This window comes from Plectropomus leopardus, chromosome 11, assembly GCF_008729295.1.
Source record: "Plectropomus leopardus isolate mb chromosome 11, YSFRI_Pleo_2.0, whole genome shotgun sequence".
In the NCBI taxonomy this organism is placed as follows: Eukaryota; Metazoa; Chordata; class Actinopteri; order Perciformes; family Serranidae; genus Plectropomus; species Plectropomus leopardus.
The window spans coordinates 5,131,602-5,146,402 of NC_056473.1; the positions used below are offsets into that span (position 1 = coordinate 5,131,602).

At 37.3% G+C, this 14,801-nt stretch overlaps 2 protein-coding genes across 2 annotated transcripts; one reads left to right on the forward strand and one right to left on the reverse strand.

Annotated features, from left to right (window-relative positions):
* The first annotated feature begins 550 nt into the window (after positions 1–550).
* ccdc33 (coiled-coil domain containing 33) lies at positions 551–9,958 on the forward strand. The gene is made up of 9 exons (XM_042495432.1): positions 551–587; positions 3,979–4,174; positions 5,712–5,800; positions 5,906–6,037; positions 7,326–7,419; positions 7,493–7,617; positions 8,940–9,029; positions 9,666–9,782; positions 9,876–9,958. Exons 1-9 carry the CDS (start codon positions 558–560, stop codon positions 9,936–9,938), a joined length of 936 nt encoding a protein of 311 aa, XP_042351366.1. The 5' UTR covers positions 551–557; the 3' UTR covers positions 9,939–9,958.
* A 438-nt stretch (positions 9,959–10,396) lies between these two features.
* LOC121949937 (cholesterol side-chain cleavage enzyme, mitochondrial) lies at positions 10,397–14,682 on the reverse strand. The gene is made up of 9 exons (XM_042495806.1): positions 14,408–14,682; positions 13,999–14,154; positions 13,647–13,846; positions 13,328–13,531; positions 12,293–12,453; positions 12,043–12,209; positions 10,941–11,019; positions 10,614–10,805; positions 10,397–10,519 (listed from the first exon to the last, which is right to left on the reverse strand). The coding sequence occupies exons 1-9, from the start codon at positions 14,680–14,682 to the stop codon at positions 10,397–10,399; spliced, it is 1,557 nt and encodes a 518-aa protein (XP_042351740.1).
* Between the last annotated feature and the right edge of the window lie 119 nt (positions 14,683–14,801).

A 14,801-nucleotide genomic window follows, 5' to 3' on the forward strand; every position in this document is an offset into this window, starting at 1 on the left:
GAATTATCATAATTTTTAACCAGTTTTTGAAGCCATTTCCTTGTTTGATTGTGTTTTATTTTTAAAACAAAAGTGCAAAATAATAAATAGATTTGGAAAATTATTATTTTTTAAAAGCTAGTGAAAAAATGTCCAGAGAGCCATATTTTAAAATTATCATATATATATATATAACATTTTATTTTATTTTTTTTAATTACTAAATTATTTAAGCAGTTTTAGGTCATTTTATTGTGGGGTTTTTTTTCTTACTTTTGTTTTTTATTTTATTATTATTATATTTATTATTAATTTTTTGCTAATTTTCAGGTAATCTGCTTGGACTTCTTACTAGTTCCTTGGTAATGTTTGGGTCATTTCTTCTTAGGTTGCTCATTACCTTTTTCTAATGTCTTTGAAAGAAATCAAGTCAATTTTCCCAGTTTTCAAAGCATTAATGTTTTTTACATTAACATTTAACGAAGACAAAAAGATTTTAATAGATTAATTTAACTAATTCTTATTAAATGTGTTCATTCCTTAGACCCTCTCTGCATGACTTGGAGGATGATCTCCACATGACACAGATCACCGACCTCCAAACTAAGGTGATTAGATGTAATCAATAGCTAAACTCTTGAATCAATCAGTGAAGCAATCCCCGCTGTCAGGTTTGGTTAGTGAACAGCAACATGGGAACGATGATGAGACGGGACAGGATGCTGAAGTAGACACACACAGTTGGGAGACAAGATGGCAGATAGTAGAATAGATTAACATTTCTTAGACTGATTGCACTTAAGGAGGATGGAGAATGATGAGGATGGAACGTGTGCCAGGGGTCCAGGGTGTTATTTATGCATATGGTGACATTTTTCTCCTGTGGCTGTGAGGTGTTTTTTTGTTTGTTTTTTTGATAATTGAATTTAACATTGGTGCTTAAATCTAAAGCTGAAGCTTCATATATTTTTGATAGATTATATGATAGAAATGCAGATTTTGGGGTATTAATCACACAATTGTGTAGTGAATGTGCATACATACTATATACTATTACTGTACATTAGGCCCAGCTCTGGACTGCTTTAAATGGGGGGCAGTAAGAGATATTGGTTGGTAATATGAGTTATTCTTTAGGACCGTATGCTGAATTGTGTCATGTTTTTATACAAAGCTAATTGAGTGCCTTTTTTTAAGGGTTTGAGGAAATTTGGGGCTTGGATCTGACCTCAGCAGGGGGAGCGGGGTGATCCTCCTCCAGGAAAAATTTTGATAAACAACCTCAGTTGTGCTTTTTTAATGTACTAATGCGGTGATACTCAACTTAAGTCCCACAAGCTAAATCTAGCCGCTGATAGGGTGCCAAGTGGCACCCCAACCATTTTCTAATTCACAATGAAAACTCTGGGAATTGGGAATTGACATTTAGTGTACACAAGGTGCCAGAGTACAGAAAACAGCATCAAAATACAGCTGTTTATCTGTCAGTGGAGGAGCCACTGAACCCCCCGACAGAGGTCCTAGCTAGGCCCCTAATGTCCTTAAATCCTAGAAATGTCCTAAAGTCCTGGAAACGTGCTAAAATCTTAGAAACGTGTTAAATTCATAGGAACATCCCAAATTCCGAGAAATGTCCCTAAATCCAAGAAATGTCCTAAATTCCTAGAAATGTACTTAAATCTTAGAAATGAGCTGAAATCCAAGAAACATCTGAAAATCCTAGATATGTCCTTAAATCCGAGAAATGTTCTAAAATCCTAGAAATGTCCTCAAATCCTGGAAGTGTGCTAAAATCTTAGAAACATGCTGAAATCCTACATGTGTCCTTAAATCGGAGAATTCTCCCTAAATCTGAGACATGTCCTAAAATCCTAAAAGAAAAATGTATGGGGCTGCTCAGACTGGCCCCTGGCCTCCTGTCATTTTGCAAAAGTGCCCCCCAAGCAAAGCAAGTTGAGTATCCTTGCCTTAGTGACAAAAACCACTCAAAGTGAGAATTATTTGGGGCTAAAGATTCCTATATTTGGTGTTGGGGCAGAAGGAGCATTTACCATGCCTAGAACCAGCCTAGCTGTACGTGCATAATGATAATGGTATGAAACCACCTAATTAAACATAATATCAACAAAATTGAATCCTGCTGCCTTCTGACATGTGATGATTATCCTAAAGTGACAGCATGTATGGCAGCAAGGCCACTTTAATGTCCTCAAATCTCAGAGAGATGAGGGCCCCCTCAGTATTCACAGGCAGAGACATAGTCCCCTTTTATTTTTGACACATGATGGGACTTTCCAGACTCATCATGGGGAGCCATCCTTCCCATCATGCCTGTGGGGCCCCCCAGCAGAGACACCATCTCATCTGCAGTCATGATTGTCACCTTGTCCCTGCCCTTTCAATTAGATGCTCAATTTCACCCTCGTGTCCCACGGAGTGAGTCACAACCACACCATCCGAGATTGGAATAATCGTGGCCCCCTCCTCATACATGCAGCTGGACCTCGGCTCTCAGCCTCCATTCATTTCTGTCTATTCAATGTGATAGAGGAGTGTGTGACAGAAAAGAGAACAATGTAGAAGCTGCTAGACAACATGCGCGTGCCTTAGACAGAGAAATGTCTTGATAACACCTCTGCAGCAATACAATTCTGAAGTCAAAATCAGTGAGGAATATTTAGTCTTTTAAAAGAGTAAGAATTGAGAAGATGTACAAGACTTTTTTTCATTTTTGCAAAAATCATTGTTGTCTTTTAGTCTTTCTTGCTGAAATACTCTCATGAATTTGGCATGAGTTTTCCCTCTACGGTTCAGCAAAAGGGCTTTCACAGGAGGACGCTCCTTGAATGTGTGACTAGGATTTATCCAAAAATTCTGCTCAAAGCTCCCATGACTAAAGAGCTTCACAGGATAGGGTGTTATTGTCCCTTCGAATTTGACAAGCCAGAGTCGTGAATTCATTGTACTCCAGACCTTACACAATCGCTTACAAGTACGCACATTTTGTGGTGTAATGTTCTCCTTTGGCTTCCAGTTATGTCCCATTTCTCATGTTATGTGCTTATCCCAAACCAAGAGAAATCAATTATTCATTGAGAGTCTGAGACTTGGTGATAAACTGTACATACAATATGTACTTGCTGCTGGGATGTTTTCGCATTCTCTTAGTGCACAGACGTGTTATTGAGTACATCCTGGAGGAGCTTATAAAGAGATGGGGTTAAAGAGACATCTAGTGGTGATGATCACATAAAATCACTCTGCATTACGTTTGTCTCGCCAGGTTTCTGGGAATATTTTGTGCTTTTTTTGTTCCTGAAAATAATGTTTGTGTATTTTTTACTCTAGTCAAAAATGGTGACAAATGTAAAAAATACGCTTGTCACTGTCTCAGGCTATTTGATTAAAAAAAAATAATAATAATAATGATAATAATAACTTTATTTGAATATCACCTTTTAAAAATGGCGTTTACAAAGTGTTTTGACAAAAAAAAAGGAAAGCAGAGGCAAGAAACCCCTGAGGCAATAAAGGCCAAACAATTATACTGAACAAAGGTGAGAAAAGAATCAAGGTAGAATTTAACGAGACCAGAGGTAGAAACATTAATAATGATAAACAAAAGCAGACCTAGTCAGAATAATGTATAAGTTAAAAAAAATCAAAAGATATATCAAAAGCTAAAATAAGAGACAACATCACATAAAAGCAAGTCTTTGATGGCACTCAAGCTCAGTAATAATGATAAACAAAAGCAGACCTAGTCAGAATAATGTATAAGTTAAAAAAAATCAAAAGATATATCAAAAGCTAAAATAAGAGACAACATCACATAAAAGCAAGTCTTTGATGGCACTCAAACTCAGACTGGTACAGCAGGGATTAGCATTAATAGGAAATATGAGGGATTCAATTACTGAGTTCCTTTTGTAAACAAACCAACAAGTATCCCACTTTAAGCAACTGGCGTGCAACTGACTGTCCACATCTCTCCATCAGGAGGTGGACAACTATCGTTCAGCCATGAGTAGTATGGCAGATGACATCATAGCACTGAGGACTCAGGTGGTGACTTTGGAGGAAGAAAACAGTCAGCTCCGCACTGATCTATCCCTGCAGCAGGACCTGGGCCGGGACCTGCTGCATGACACCGACATCGACGTCATGACCAAGGCTGAGATTGCTGACCGTATAGGTAAGACAGCAGAGCACTACGGTGTAATCACTCAGTCCTGTATGTAAGAGGCGGACACATCCATCCAATATTTACCCTCCAAATACTGATAAAAAAAAATGCTATGCTAGAAAAGGCATCGTTACACTGCCATCTGAAATTATCATTAGCAAATGTAAACATAATAATTAATCAATTTAAGAAATGGCTATTGTTATAAAAACAAAGGACAAACAAGGTCAAACACTGTACTGTCTCTATTTCATTACTTTCAAAGTTTTTAAAAAGTGGAAAACAAGAATGTAATATGAATGTTATGTAGGCTGTAATAGTTTTTGTAAAGTGTTCATCATAAAAGGTCAGGAGAAAATTCATTTAACAAAAACGTCATATTAGTATGTAAAAAAGATTTTTTTTATTAGTCAGTATAGAACGTAATAAAAGGGTAATTAAAAAGTCAGAAAAAATGCGTTACTTACATAATAAAAAAAAAGTCATAAAAATGTCATATATGTCGTATACCATCATTAAAAAGTAATTAAAAAGAAAAAAATCATAATACAACATAATTAAAAAAAGTAATTTAAAAAAATCCTAAAAATGTCATAGCATAACATGCCCTTAAAAAGTAATTAAAAAGTCAGAAAAAGTCATAGCATTATATGTGCATTATATGATAAAACTCATTAAAAGTCTTAGTGACAGAGTTTGCATTGTCCTTTGTAACCCTTTATCATGTGCTGGCTCCATAAAATGGTCATCATGCTAATCATGCTCAGTCATCACAGATGTAATTCAGCCCTGTACTCTACCATATATTATCCATTCATCAGCATCCTGATCTTGAGCCTGGCCCAAAACCATGCAGAAGCAATAATTGACATTCTTTCACCAAAAGTTGAGATCAAAAGTAGGAAAATCTTCATATTGACTAATGTCAGAAAGTTTGTTATCCAGCCAGCAGCTGCTGAACCTTCAGTTCGTGCCATTTTCCATTTAAGGGCATTTTATTGGCAGATGAAGTACTGACAGTGGAAGGTGGCTCACTGTATGTTTGCTAATCCTTGCGAGAGTGTGTATTTCCAGCTGACTGGGCCGTTTTGTGATAAGGCAGCTCATTTAGGCCACGGACCCTGATAAGCTGTGTGGGTAGTGTTTCCCTTATCTCCTGAAGGACAGTTTGTGACCCTCAGTGAAAGGATGTTCCTCAAGGTCTCACTGCTGGCATCAAAGCAAAGGGAGCAGATTTAACTCTCGTCCAACAGAAAATCCAATCCATTTCAAAAGCTTTATTGATCGTTATAGTTCAAATGTCTAATCCTCAGAACTGACTTGTTAATCATTCTAAATGTGAGACATCATTTAAGTTTTATTCTTTACACGTCAAACGTCTCATCTTTGACCAACTTAGCTGTCTTTTTCTAATTTTAACATGATAATATTGCCTAAAAAAAACAAACATTCCCGTGCTAATAGAAATCTGAATGTCTGTCACGTCTCCATGTCACCCCGATTTATGCTGCTGTGATTTGTCTTCCTGTTTTTTTTTTTTTTCAAGCTTCTCTCAAATTCAAGCTGGCCAGTGAGACCAGTAAGGCTGCCTCCCAAAGAGACAGGGTCCTGCAGCTGCAGAATGTGCTGATCAGGGTTAGACAAGCCACGTTACGTTAATGAAACTTGAATAATTCATGTAGATGTTTAAGTAGCATTTACATAGCTTACTTTTCTATCTTCCCTGCTTGAGTTGTGCAGAAGAATGACAGTGAGAAGGAGCTGCTAAAACTTCAGAGAGTCCACCAGCAGCAACAGGAGAGTCTGCAGCGTCACCAGAGTCATTTGGAAAAAATGTCAGCTTTGGAGGCCACAGTGACACAGCAGGAAAAGGTGAACAGTCAGCTACCTTGTCCCCTCTACACTTACTGCTACACCTGTCTGTATAACAACAGAAATGCTGCCTTCTGTGAATAACAGCTTGAAATGCATATGTTAGTGTCCAGTTTCAACCTCAGTGTCTGCCTGAACTCGACCCAGCATAAATAACCACAGAGGGCGCAGAACAGCTCCACACTTCAACAAAAAAAGAAAACCAAATCATGTTAGTTAATGCAAGGCAAGGCAAGGCAAGGCAAGTTTATTTGTATAGCACGTTTCAGCAACAAGGCAATTCAAGGTGCTTCACACAGAACATTGAAAAACAACAACAGGGGGAAAGGAAACACATTTAAAACATTAGAAAAGAAGCATGTAAAAGGTGATTAAAAAAAAAGCAAGTGGGAAAACAACAGATAAAACCCAAAAATATAAAAACACATATATTGAAATAAGAGTTGCAGTGCAGAGTTTCGAAGTAAAATATAAAATTTAAAAAGTAAAAAGCCTTTTAGTCAAAGGCAGCAGTGAACAGGTGAGTCTTTAACCTTGACTTAAAAGAACTCAGACTCTCAGCAGACCTGATATTTTCTGGTAGTTTGTTCCAGATATACGGAGCATAGAAACTGAATGCTGATTCTCCATGTTTAGTTCTGACTTTTGGAACACAGAGCAGACCTGCACCAGATGACCTGAGTGGTCTTGATGGTTCATACTGGACTAGAAGGTCTTTGATGTATTTTGGGCCTAAACCATTCAGTGCTTTATATGCTAGCAAGAGAATTTTAAAGTCTATTCTGTGAGAGACAGGGAGCCAGTGTAGAGACCTCAGAATGAGGTCTGAATGCAGTGCAATCAAGATCAGGACAGAACTCAATTTATATAAATTATAACAACCATTATAATTTTTTTGTTTCATTGCCACATGGACGTTTTGGGCCAGACGGCCTTCTTCATCGTGTAGGTACAGCAATATCACAAAGAAAGCCTACAGGTGGGGTTCATTTTAAGTGACCACATGAAAACACATACAGTGAATCCAAGCATGGGGAGTCGACAAGTGGAAGGCACAGAATCAAAGTAATATGTATTTAAATCATAAGGCAATAAACAATATAAGTTTAAATTTAAATGTAAATTTAATAGATTTAAATTTTAAAAAATAATAATGAATTTGAAGAAAATAATAATTTTTGGCCACAAATTTGTTGAATGTATTTATTGCATTTTTTTTTTTAGATATTTATAAATCGTCTTAAAATATATGTATACACTGTTAACTTGTGCCATCGTATTTTTTCAGGTCATCGAGAAGATGGAGAAAGCATTAGATGGCAAACTCAGAGAGAAGAACAAGCAGAGTGGTGACAAAAGGCTGGTGGTGAAAAAGCAAAGAGGTACGAAGACTGAGGTGAAGGAAAAAGATGCATTCACATAAAAATTTGCAGAACATATCTTTGTGCTGTGTAGGTGAGACTCACCACAGAGAGGATGAGATAGAGTCGGCCATGGCAGCAGAAAACACTCGTCTCAGAGGAGAGCTGGACAGGATTCGGCAGCAGGCCACTCTAGTCGTTGTTCAGCAGTCAGCTCAGGTACTCCTGCACAGTTTCGAGTGTGATGTGAAAAGAGTGCACAACTCTCATCAGATTAAAAAAGACTGACCGCAGTTCAGATATTCCTTATGTCTTGAAGAATATGTTGTAAAATTTTAAAACCCCTCAAACTTCATCTTGCAGAATTTAGAATTTGGATGCTCGTGCACACCTTCAGTAACTTATAGACAGTTTCACTGGAGGAAAGTGATTATAGGTGAAGAGAATTCCTTCACACTTACCTATTACTTTAAATAAACTTCATTTTAAACACACAACGTTACAGTCCTCAGACCTTCATCAGGTAATTTTACTTTCACTTTACCTCATGAAGGTCTAAAGACCGAAACATTGTGAATTTAAATTCACCTTAAAACTTCAGTTAATACCCTGGGTTATTATTTGCTTAAATCATTGACCTCAACAGGCTTAGTATATTTGGGACAGGCATCTATATGTTAGGGGCTTTTATTTCCTTTCACACAAAACTGTTGCTCAGCATAGATGAGAAATACAATCAAACTGTTGATTTAATCCTTTGAAACCTGGGCAAATTGGCTTTATTTATTTTAATTTATCTAAAACATGGGAAGAAGGTAATGAGCAACAAATGAAAAAATGACCCAAGTACAAGAAAATTACCTGAACTTTGCCAAAAATAAAAAAAAAAGATAAACGGGTGAAAAAACAACCAAAAGTAAAGAAAGTAAACCAAACAAGAAAAAAAGCGAGAAATTACCTGAAAAAAAACCCTAAAAAATTATAATAATGCTATAAAAAATTTTTTTACAGTATATGCAATTATGAAAATCATAAATATAGTTCACTGGACATTTTTCCTTGGCTTGTTTGAAACTAGTCTTTTCCATCTACTAGTCTCTTTCTTTGTGTCTCTCCTGTTTACTATGCTGATAAAACTGTCTTCTTTAGAACTCATGATGTCAGTAAAATTAACTCAATGACAGAATTGTGAAAATCTTACCAAGCTAACATTGTGTTTATCATGTCCATATTGACAAACGTTTGAATATATATACATGTTTGTATGCATGATCTAAGCAGCTACCTAACGTTATCTCCAGTGGGTAGCCAACAACCTGGTTTTATAAAGAACTTTAAAACTTTAAAAATAAACTGTATAGTAACAAGACCAGGCCTCTACTTGAGACTTGTGGCCACAACCAACTAGTAAAAGGGACTGGGTGTTTAATTGTGATCAGGCTTTTATTTGAAGTTTTCTGATAGTTTTTTGCAGTAATAATAACTAAGTACTAGTCTTCAGTTACTGAAATCTCGAATTGATGTGTCTTGTGTCCCCCCAGAAAAAAGACGCACTGCCACTTAAGGAGAGACTGAGCTTACTACATAAACTGGAGATGGCCGAAGCAAGAATCCAGTCCCTGGAGGCTCAGGTGAAAGTACAAAAAACGTATATATTCAATTTTCATACCGTAGTAGAGGAAGTATTCAGTTCATTTACTGTAGTAAAATTATTAATAAAAAACTGTGAAAATACTCTCTTAAAAATAAGTCTTGCTTTAAGTAAAAGTAAGTAAGATCAGGAAAATGTACTTTAAGTATGAAAAGTTTAAGTACGCGATAAAGACAAATCTAAAAAATAAAAACATCCAAAAAGCTCGAAAAAAAAAAATGAAGAGAGAATTACTTGAATGTTTTTTACAATAGTTGTCAATTAATCGAGTAATTGTTTCAGTTGTACTTGTAGGAAAACAGCATTGTATAAACCCATCCAGGTTTTTTTCAGTCAAAGATCCTAATTTGTAAAGCAACTAATTAATACAGCTATCAAATAGAGTAAATGTAGTGAAGTCAAAAGTACAGCATTTCTCTCTGAAATGGAGTAGAGCTACAGTGTACAATGACATGAAAAGAAAATACTGAAGTAAAGTACAAGTACCTTAGATTTGTCCTTCAGAACATGCACCTAATTACAATGCACCACTAGTTTCATAGACTTATTGTGCCACTGATGAGTTATTCGTTCATGATTTGAAGTTAACGTTTGCCTGTGGTTGCATGTATCGCAGCTGGAGGAGAACTCTAAATTATGGGGGAGAGAAAAACAAGAAATGTTGACCAAACTGATGGAGCACAGGCACGGCTTCATCCGGACACCAACCACAATCCTACATAATGCTCCTTTGGTCAGTCGGGTGCAATTAGCCTTCATTTTATAAAACACATACAGTGCTGTATATAGTTATTGTCTGACATGAAGTCATTTCTTCTTCTTACAGAAGTCTGTGTCAGAGTCATTGCATCAGGAAAACAGACAGAGGAAACAGAAGCCCATAAAATGACGCGCACTAAACACACGCACACACACTTTTCTTTGACTTAATGTTCCAAATAAGATATTTTTAATCCAATTAATACATACACATACATATTTTGAAATAGATGTATTGTTTTATTCATTACTGTTTAAATAGATATTTTTACACGTATTTTTAAAACACTTTTCCGTATAGCACAGAGTAAAACATCTTTACATTCCAGGTTTTTCAATATATTGTACACACAGAGACTACACATTTCCATGATTGTTCAAATTATTCACTAAGTATTATACAGTCTATATAATTACTTGGTTCACTAGTTATGGTATAAGTGAGGTAAATTGTTAATGCACAATTTTAGCTTTTTCTTTCCTAATGTTTTCTTGCTCTCCATTACCACCTAAGGTTGGAAGATTTTACTCAGAGTTGATATTGTGGTGCTTTGTGAAGCCCACAGTACCACAGTTTTTCTCTCCAAGTTATCGACTAGCATGTAGAGGCTTCAAAGTCAAAATTATAGGCTTCTCTGGTAGGAGAATGAGCTCAAAGGTACTCTGCACGTCCACGTGGCGCTGTTTCTCCACTCTGAAGTTCTCAAGCATCTGCAGAGATGGAAGATAATGCACACAATTAACATGCTGTGGAAATGAGCCTCAGAATATAGTGAAACACTTTGTTATTCTCTGTATATCTCACATGGATGAGGAAGATTTGCATCTCTGTCTCAGCTATTCTGCGTCCTAAACACTGACGGGGGCCGAAGCCGAAGCCCAGGCTCCGGAAGTAGTGCGTCTCCGTCCTCAGCCAGCGGGACGGTTGATACTGCTCCGGACGGAAAAACACTTTGGGGTCTCTTCCCATTGCATACAGTCCCAGCTGGACCAGAGTCTAAACAGAAACACAGAAGATAAATAAATATATAAAGAAAATAAAATGGAATAAAACAAAATAAAAACATTATTCTATAACTAACTATTATTCTATAATATATATATAGAATTTATATTTTTAACTGCCTCTTACCCCAGCTGGGATGTGGTAGTTTTGGATAATGATATCCTCTGCTATGTATCTTTGCAAACTCACTGCAACTGGGTGTAACCTGAGGGATCAGAGTAAAAAGTCTATGTTAAGGTCCACATAACTAACTTAGTAGACAGCAAAATTAGGAAAAGAAAAGGGGTACCCAGCTAGCAAGTTTTGCTTCTAAAAATATTCTGAGAAAGGTACAATGCAACCAATGCAATGTTTTAGTAAGGTTTTTAATGGCAAGATCCTAGAATGTTCTTTTTAAAGTTAGGGTAACATTCTCTATAAACACAGAAAAATTTTAATTTTTTAATTATTTTTTGTTAACATATTAAATATCATTACATTTTCATTAAAAAAGTCTGTAATCTAAGTCCTCAATAACATGTTCTGAATGTTGCTTTGAAAGTGTTCTTTCTTTGTTATCATGTAACATGGTGGGAACATTATATTGGACATTCTGTAATCTGTCACCTCTCAACATCACCAAAACATCCTCAGAATTTTGCTGTTATAACATTACGTCTTAGTCACTATTTAACCTTAAAGTAACATTATTTGAACAAATAAACATCCTTATAACATTCTTTGAACATTAGATTACTATGTTTCCTTGACAACATTATTGCACTTGTAGGTAACATTAGCCAATGTTGTGGGTCTGTTCCCTGGTGGCTGGGTAATTTTCAGAACAACGATGTCTTACTCAGGGTTCCTACAGTTTATTACAAGTGAGATTTAAGACTTAAAAAGACGTTTTTTAATGCTGCTCGGTATGAGATTTAATAACAATTTTACAAAAGCCAAAACAGAAGGAAAACGAACATGAACCGATATCAATTACTAGAGGTAAGAGAGGTTTTTGCCTAAATATTTATTGTAACATAAAAGATTGCTTTCTGGTGCGTAAATGTGAGAGGCATTTGGTAACACCAATTAAGGCCTTATTTTTAGAGCAATGAAGTCAATGCCTTTTAAGACATTTTAAGGATCTGCAGGAATCCTTGCCTTAGTGGGAAAGGGTTATTACCAAAAATCTAATGTACTGTCAGTATCATTAACAGTGTTACATATGTGGCAACATTTTTTTTTTCACCTCAGTGTTTCCTTCAAAGCTCCTTTGACCAGTGGAATCCGCCTCAGCATCTCCATCATGTCCCCCTGGCTCTCAGCCCGAGCTGCAGCCACCTCCGCCCTCAGCTCCTCCTGGAGGCCGGGGTGCCGAGCGAGTTCATACAACGTCCACAGCAGCGTTATAGACGTCTGAAACACAAACTCAATTAAGCAGGGAACCTAAAAGAAGGTAGATTATAGAAAATAAAAAATTTGTGTCATTTTTGTGTTACCGTATCTACTCCTCCAGCCATCAGCTCTGTGATGCTGGCCTTGATGTCTTCAATGGACAGCTTGTCCAGCATGAGCAGGCTAGCCAGGACTCCTGGGTATTTCTTTGGTGTGCCAGCTTCCTGACGTAACTGCCTGTAGATGTTCTGGATGCAGCAGTCCGCTGATGCATCCAAAGAATACACCATAAATCTTCAGTTAACAACCCCGGCTATTATTTACTTAAATCATTGACCTCAACAGGCTCATGTTTGGGACAGGTGTCTCTATGGAGGGCTTTTATTTCTTTTCACACAAAACTGCAAAGATGAAAAATGCAATCCAGTTACTTATTAACCCTTTGAAACCTGGGCAAAATGGCTTTATTTATTTATTTTCTCTTAAAACATGGAAAGATGGAAAGAACTTCATTAGCAACAAAAGAAGAAATGACCCAAGTACAAGAAAATTACCTGAAAATTCGCCCCCCAAAAAATTAAAACAAAAAACTAACCAAAACAAAAAACAAACAAAAAAGTAAAACAAACAACCAAAAGATGAAATGACCTGAAAAAAAATGTTGAAAATTGTAATAATTCTGTAAAATAATTAAAAATATATAACTTTGTTAATTATGAACAACGTATAATGAGTATTTTTGCTTAGCTTGTTTTAAAATAGTCTTCTACATCTACTTATGTCTCTCTCTCTTTTTTTGCACCTCTCTTGTTTACGATGCGGGTAATACCGTCTTCTTGGTGTCAGTAAAATTAAGTAACTGAATTGTGAAAATCTTTCAAAGCTCACGTTGTGTGTAGCATGTCCATATTGATAAAAGTTTGTATTGCATGGCAAAGGGGCTTCTAACTGAGACAGGACTTTATTTGTGGAAATGTGTGGCCACAATCAGCTCGTAAAAGGGAATGGGGCATTTAATTAGAAATAGGCTTTTATTTGACGTTTTACAGCAGCTTAATGAGAAACTGAAGCATAAACAGTGCAAGCATGATTTTCAAAACAATATTTAAGATGTTCATCCTGGTTGTTCTGGGTCCTACCTTGGTTGAAAATCCCATCCCATGCCTCCACATGGTCCCGCCACACTTTGGCTCCAATCTGCCTCAGCAGAGCAGGAGGTATGTACAGCATGGGCGAGGTAGTCTTGAACATGAGGGTGATGCAGTCAATGAAATGTTGAGCCTCGGGGTCAATGTAGTCCAGCATCAAACCCAGACGCTCACCGTATAGCACTGAGCTTACCGCTGCGTCAGACAGAACAAATATGGGACAAGCAATATGGGAGGAAAAGAAAAAAGGCCTACACAGTGAATTACATAAATTGTACTTTGGATATCAAGAGATAAAAGTCAGTCTTACACTCTAGAGCGTATTTGAAGAGTTCTTGAGAGAGGTCAGTGGTCCATTTATTCTGACCGCTGCGCTTTATTTTCTTGTGAACTCTGGTCACAAAATCCTGGCCCACTTCATCCAGCAAAGGCACAAAGTTTTCCTGCACCTTCGGGGAGATCACCTCCTTGTTGAGAATCACACGGTTTGACCTCCAGTCCTCTCCATCCCTGTGGGGAGATAGGATGTAAACTTCAACTTGCAAGGCAACCAAAAGAAATTATATTATAGCAATAAAGTAAAAATTTGCATCCAGTGTGTTCCATAGTATTGTTAAAAACAGATTTTATGCAGGTAAAAGGGGAATAACAATAACACATACTTTAATAACACTCCATATTTGCGATTCCTGTAGTCTCTGTATGATGTCCAGGCTTCCACTCTCAGCCTTTTAGGATAGTGGCCCTCCGCTTTGAAGAGGATTGCAGCATCTTCAGGATTGATGATATTCACGCTTTCATAATAACCTACTTTTTCTCTGACATTCATAAAGTCAGACAGGGAGAGAGGGGTGAGAATGACATATCATCTGCTTGTTTTCAGAACAAGATGACCTCGTATGTCACACTTGTTTTTTTCATGAACAGATATTTACATTCATTATAAACTGGTGACATCAGTCATTTGTTTTGTCTACTTATTGTCCTTTTTTCTTAAGCCAGGCAGCAGGCAGTTATTGTCATGCTGTTATTTTATCATTTATGATCCATGCAAACAAAAGTCTTCCATACCTGTAAATGGGTCCAAAAGTGTTGAAGTTCTGCAACATGATGCGGTGAATGTTTCTGAAGCCATCCAGTTTCCAGAAATTATACAAGTTGGCCACGCCATTCTTCCACAATCCAGGAATCTCACTGAAAGGCCTGACGATGCTGCTGCTCTCTGAGTACGCCTGTCTGACCACCGGCATACTGCTGCTGCTGCAGCGCACACCTGACGCTGTTAGCTCGCCCATCCAGGACACAGGCGCCGTCACAATGCTGCGGCACACGCTCCACCTGGCCATCCTGGCAACAGAAATGCTCACTCTGCTCTACCTTCAGCAGCTCCTCTGGCTCTCCCGGGGACATCTGGTGCAAAACAAGGAGGTTGGTCTAAATAGTTGGCCCCCCTTGCTGTGCGGAT

Excerpts from the sequence above, each read along its gene's own strand:
- ccdc33 (XM_042495432.1), top strand. The coding sequence starts at position 558 with ATGACACAGATCACCGACCTCCAAACTAAG. Across the intron at positions 7,420-7,492 it reads GGTGGTGAAAAAGCAAAGAG|GTGAGACTCACCACAGAGAG; the intron begins GTACGAAGACTG and ends TGTGCTGTGTAG. Across the intron at positions 7,618-8,939 it reads TTGTTCAGCAGTCAGCTCAG|AAAAAAGACGCACTGCCACT; the intron begins GTACTCCTGCAC and ends GTGTCCCCCCAG.
- LOC121949937 (XM_042495806.1), bottom strand. The coding sequence starts at position 14,682 with ATGGCCAGGTGGAGCGTGTGCCGCAGCATTGTGACGGCGCCTGTGTCC. Across the intron at positions 14,155-14,407 it reads ACTTTTGGACCCATTTACAG|AGAAAAAGTAGGTTATTATG; the intron begins GTATGGAAGACT and ends TATGAATGTCAG. Across the intron at positions 10,520-10,613 it reads TGCAAATCTTCCTCATCCAT|ATGCTTGAGAACTTCAGAGT; the intron begins GTGAGATATACA and ends CCATCTCTGCAG.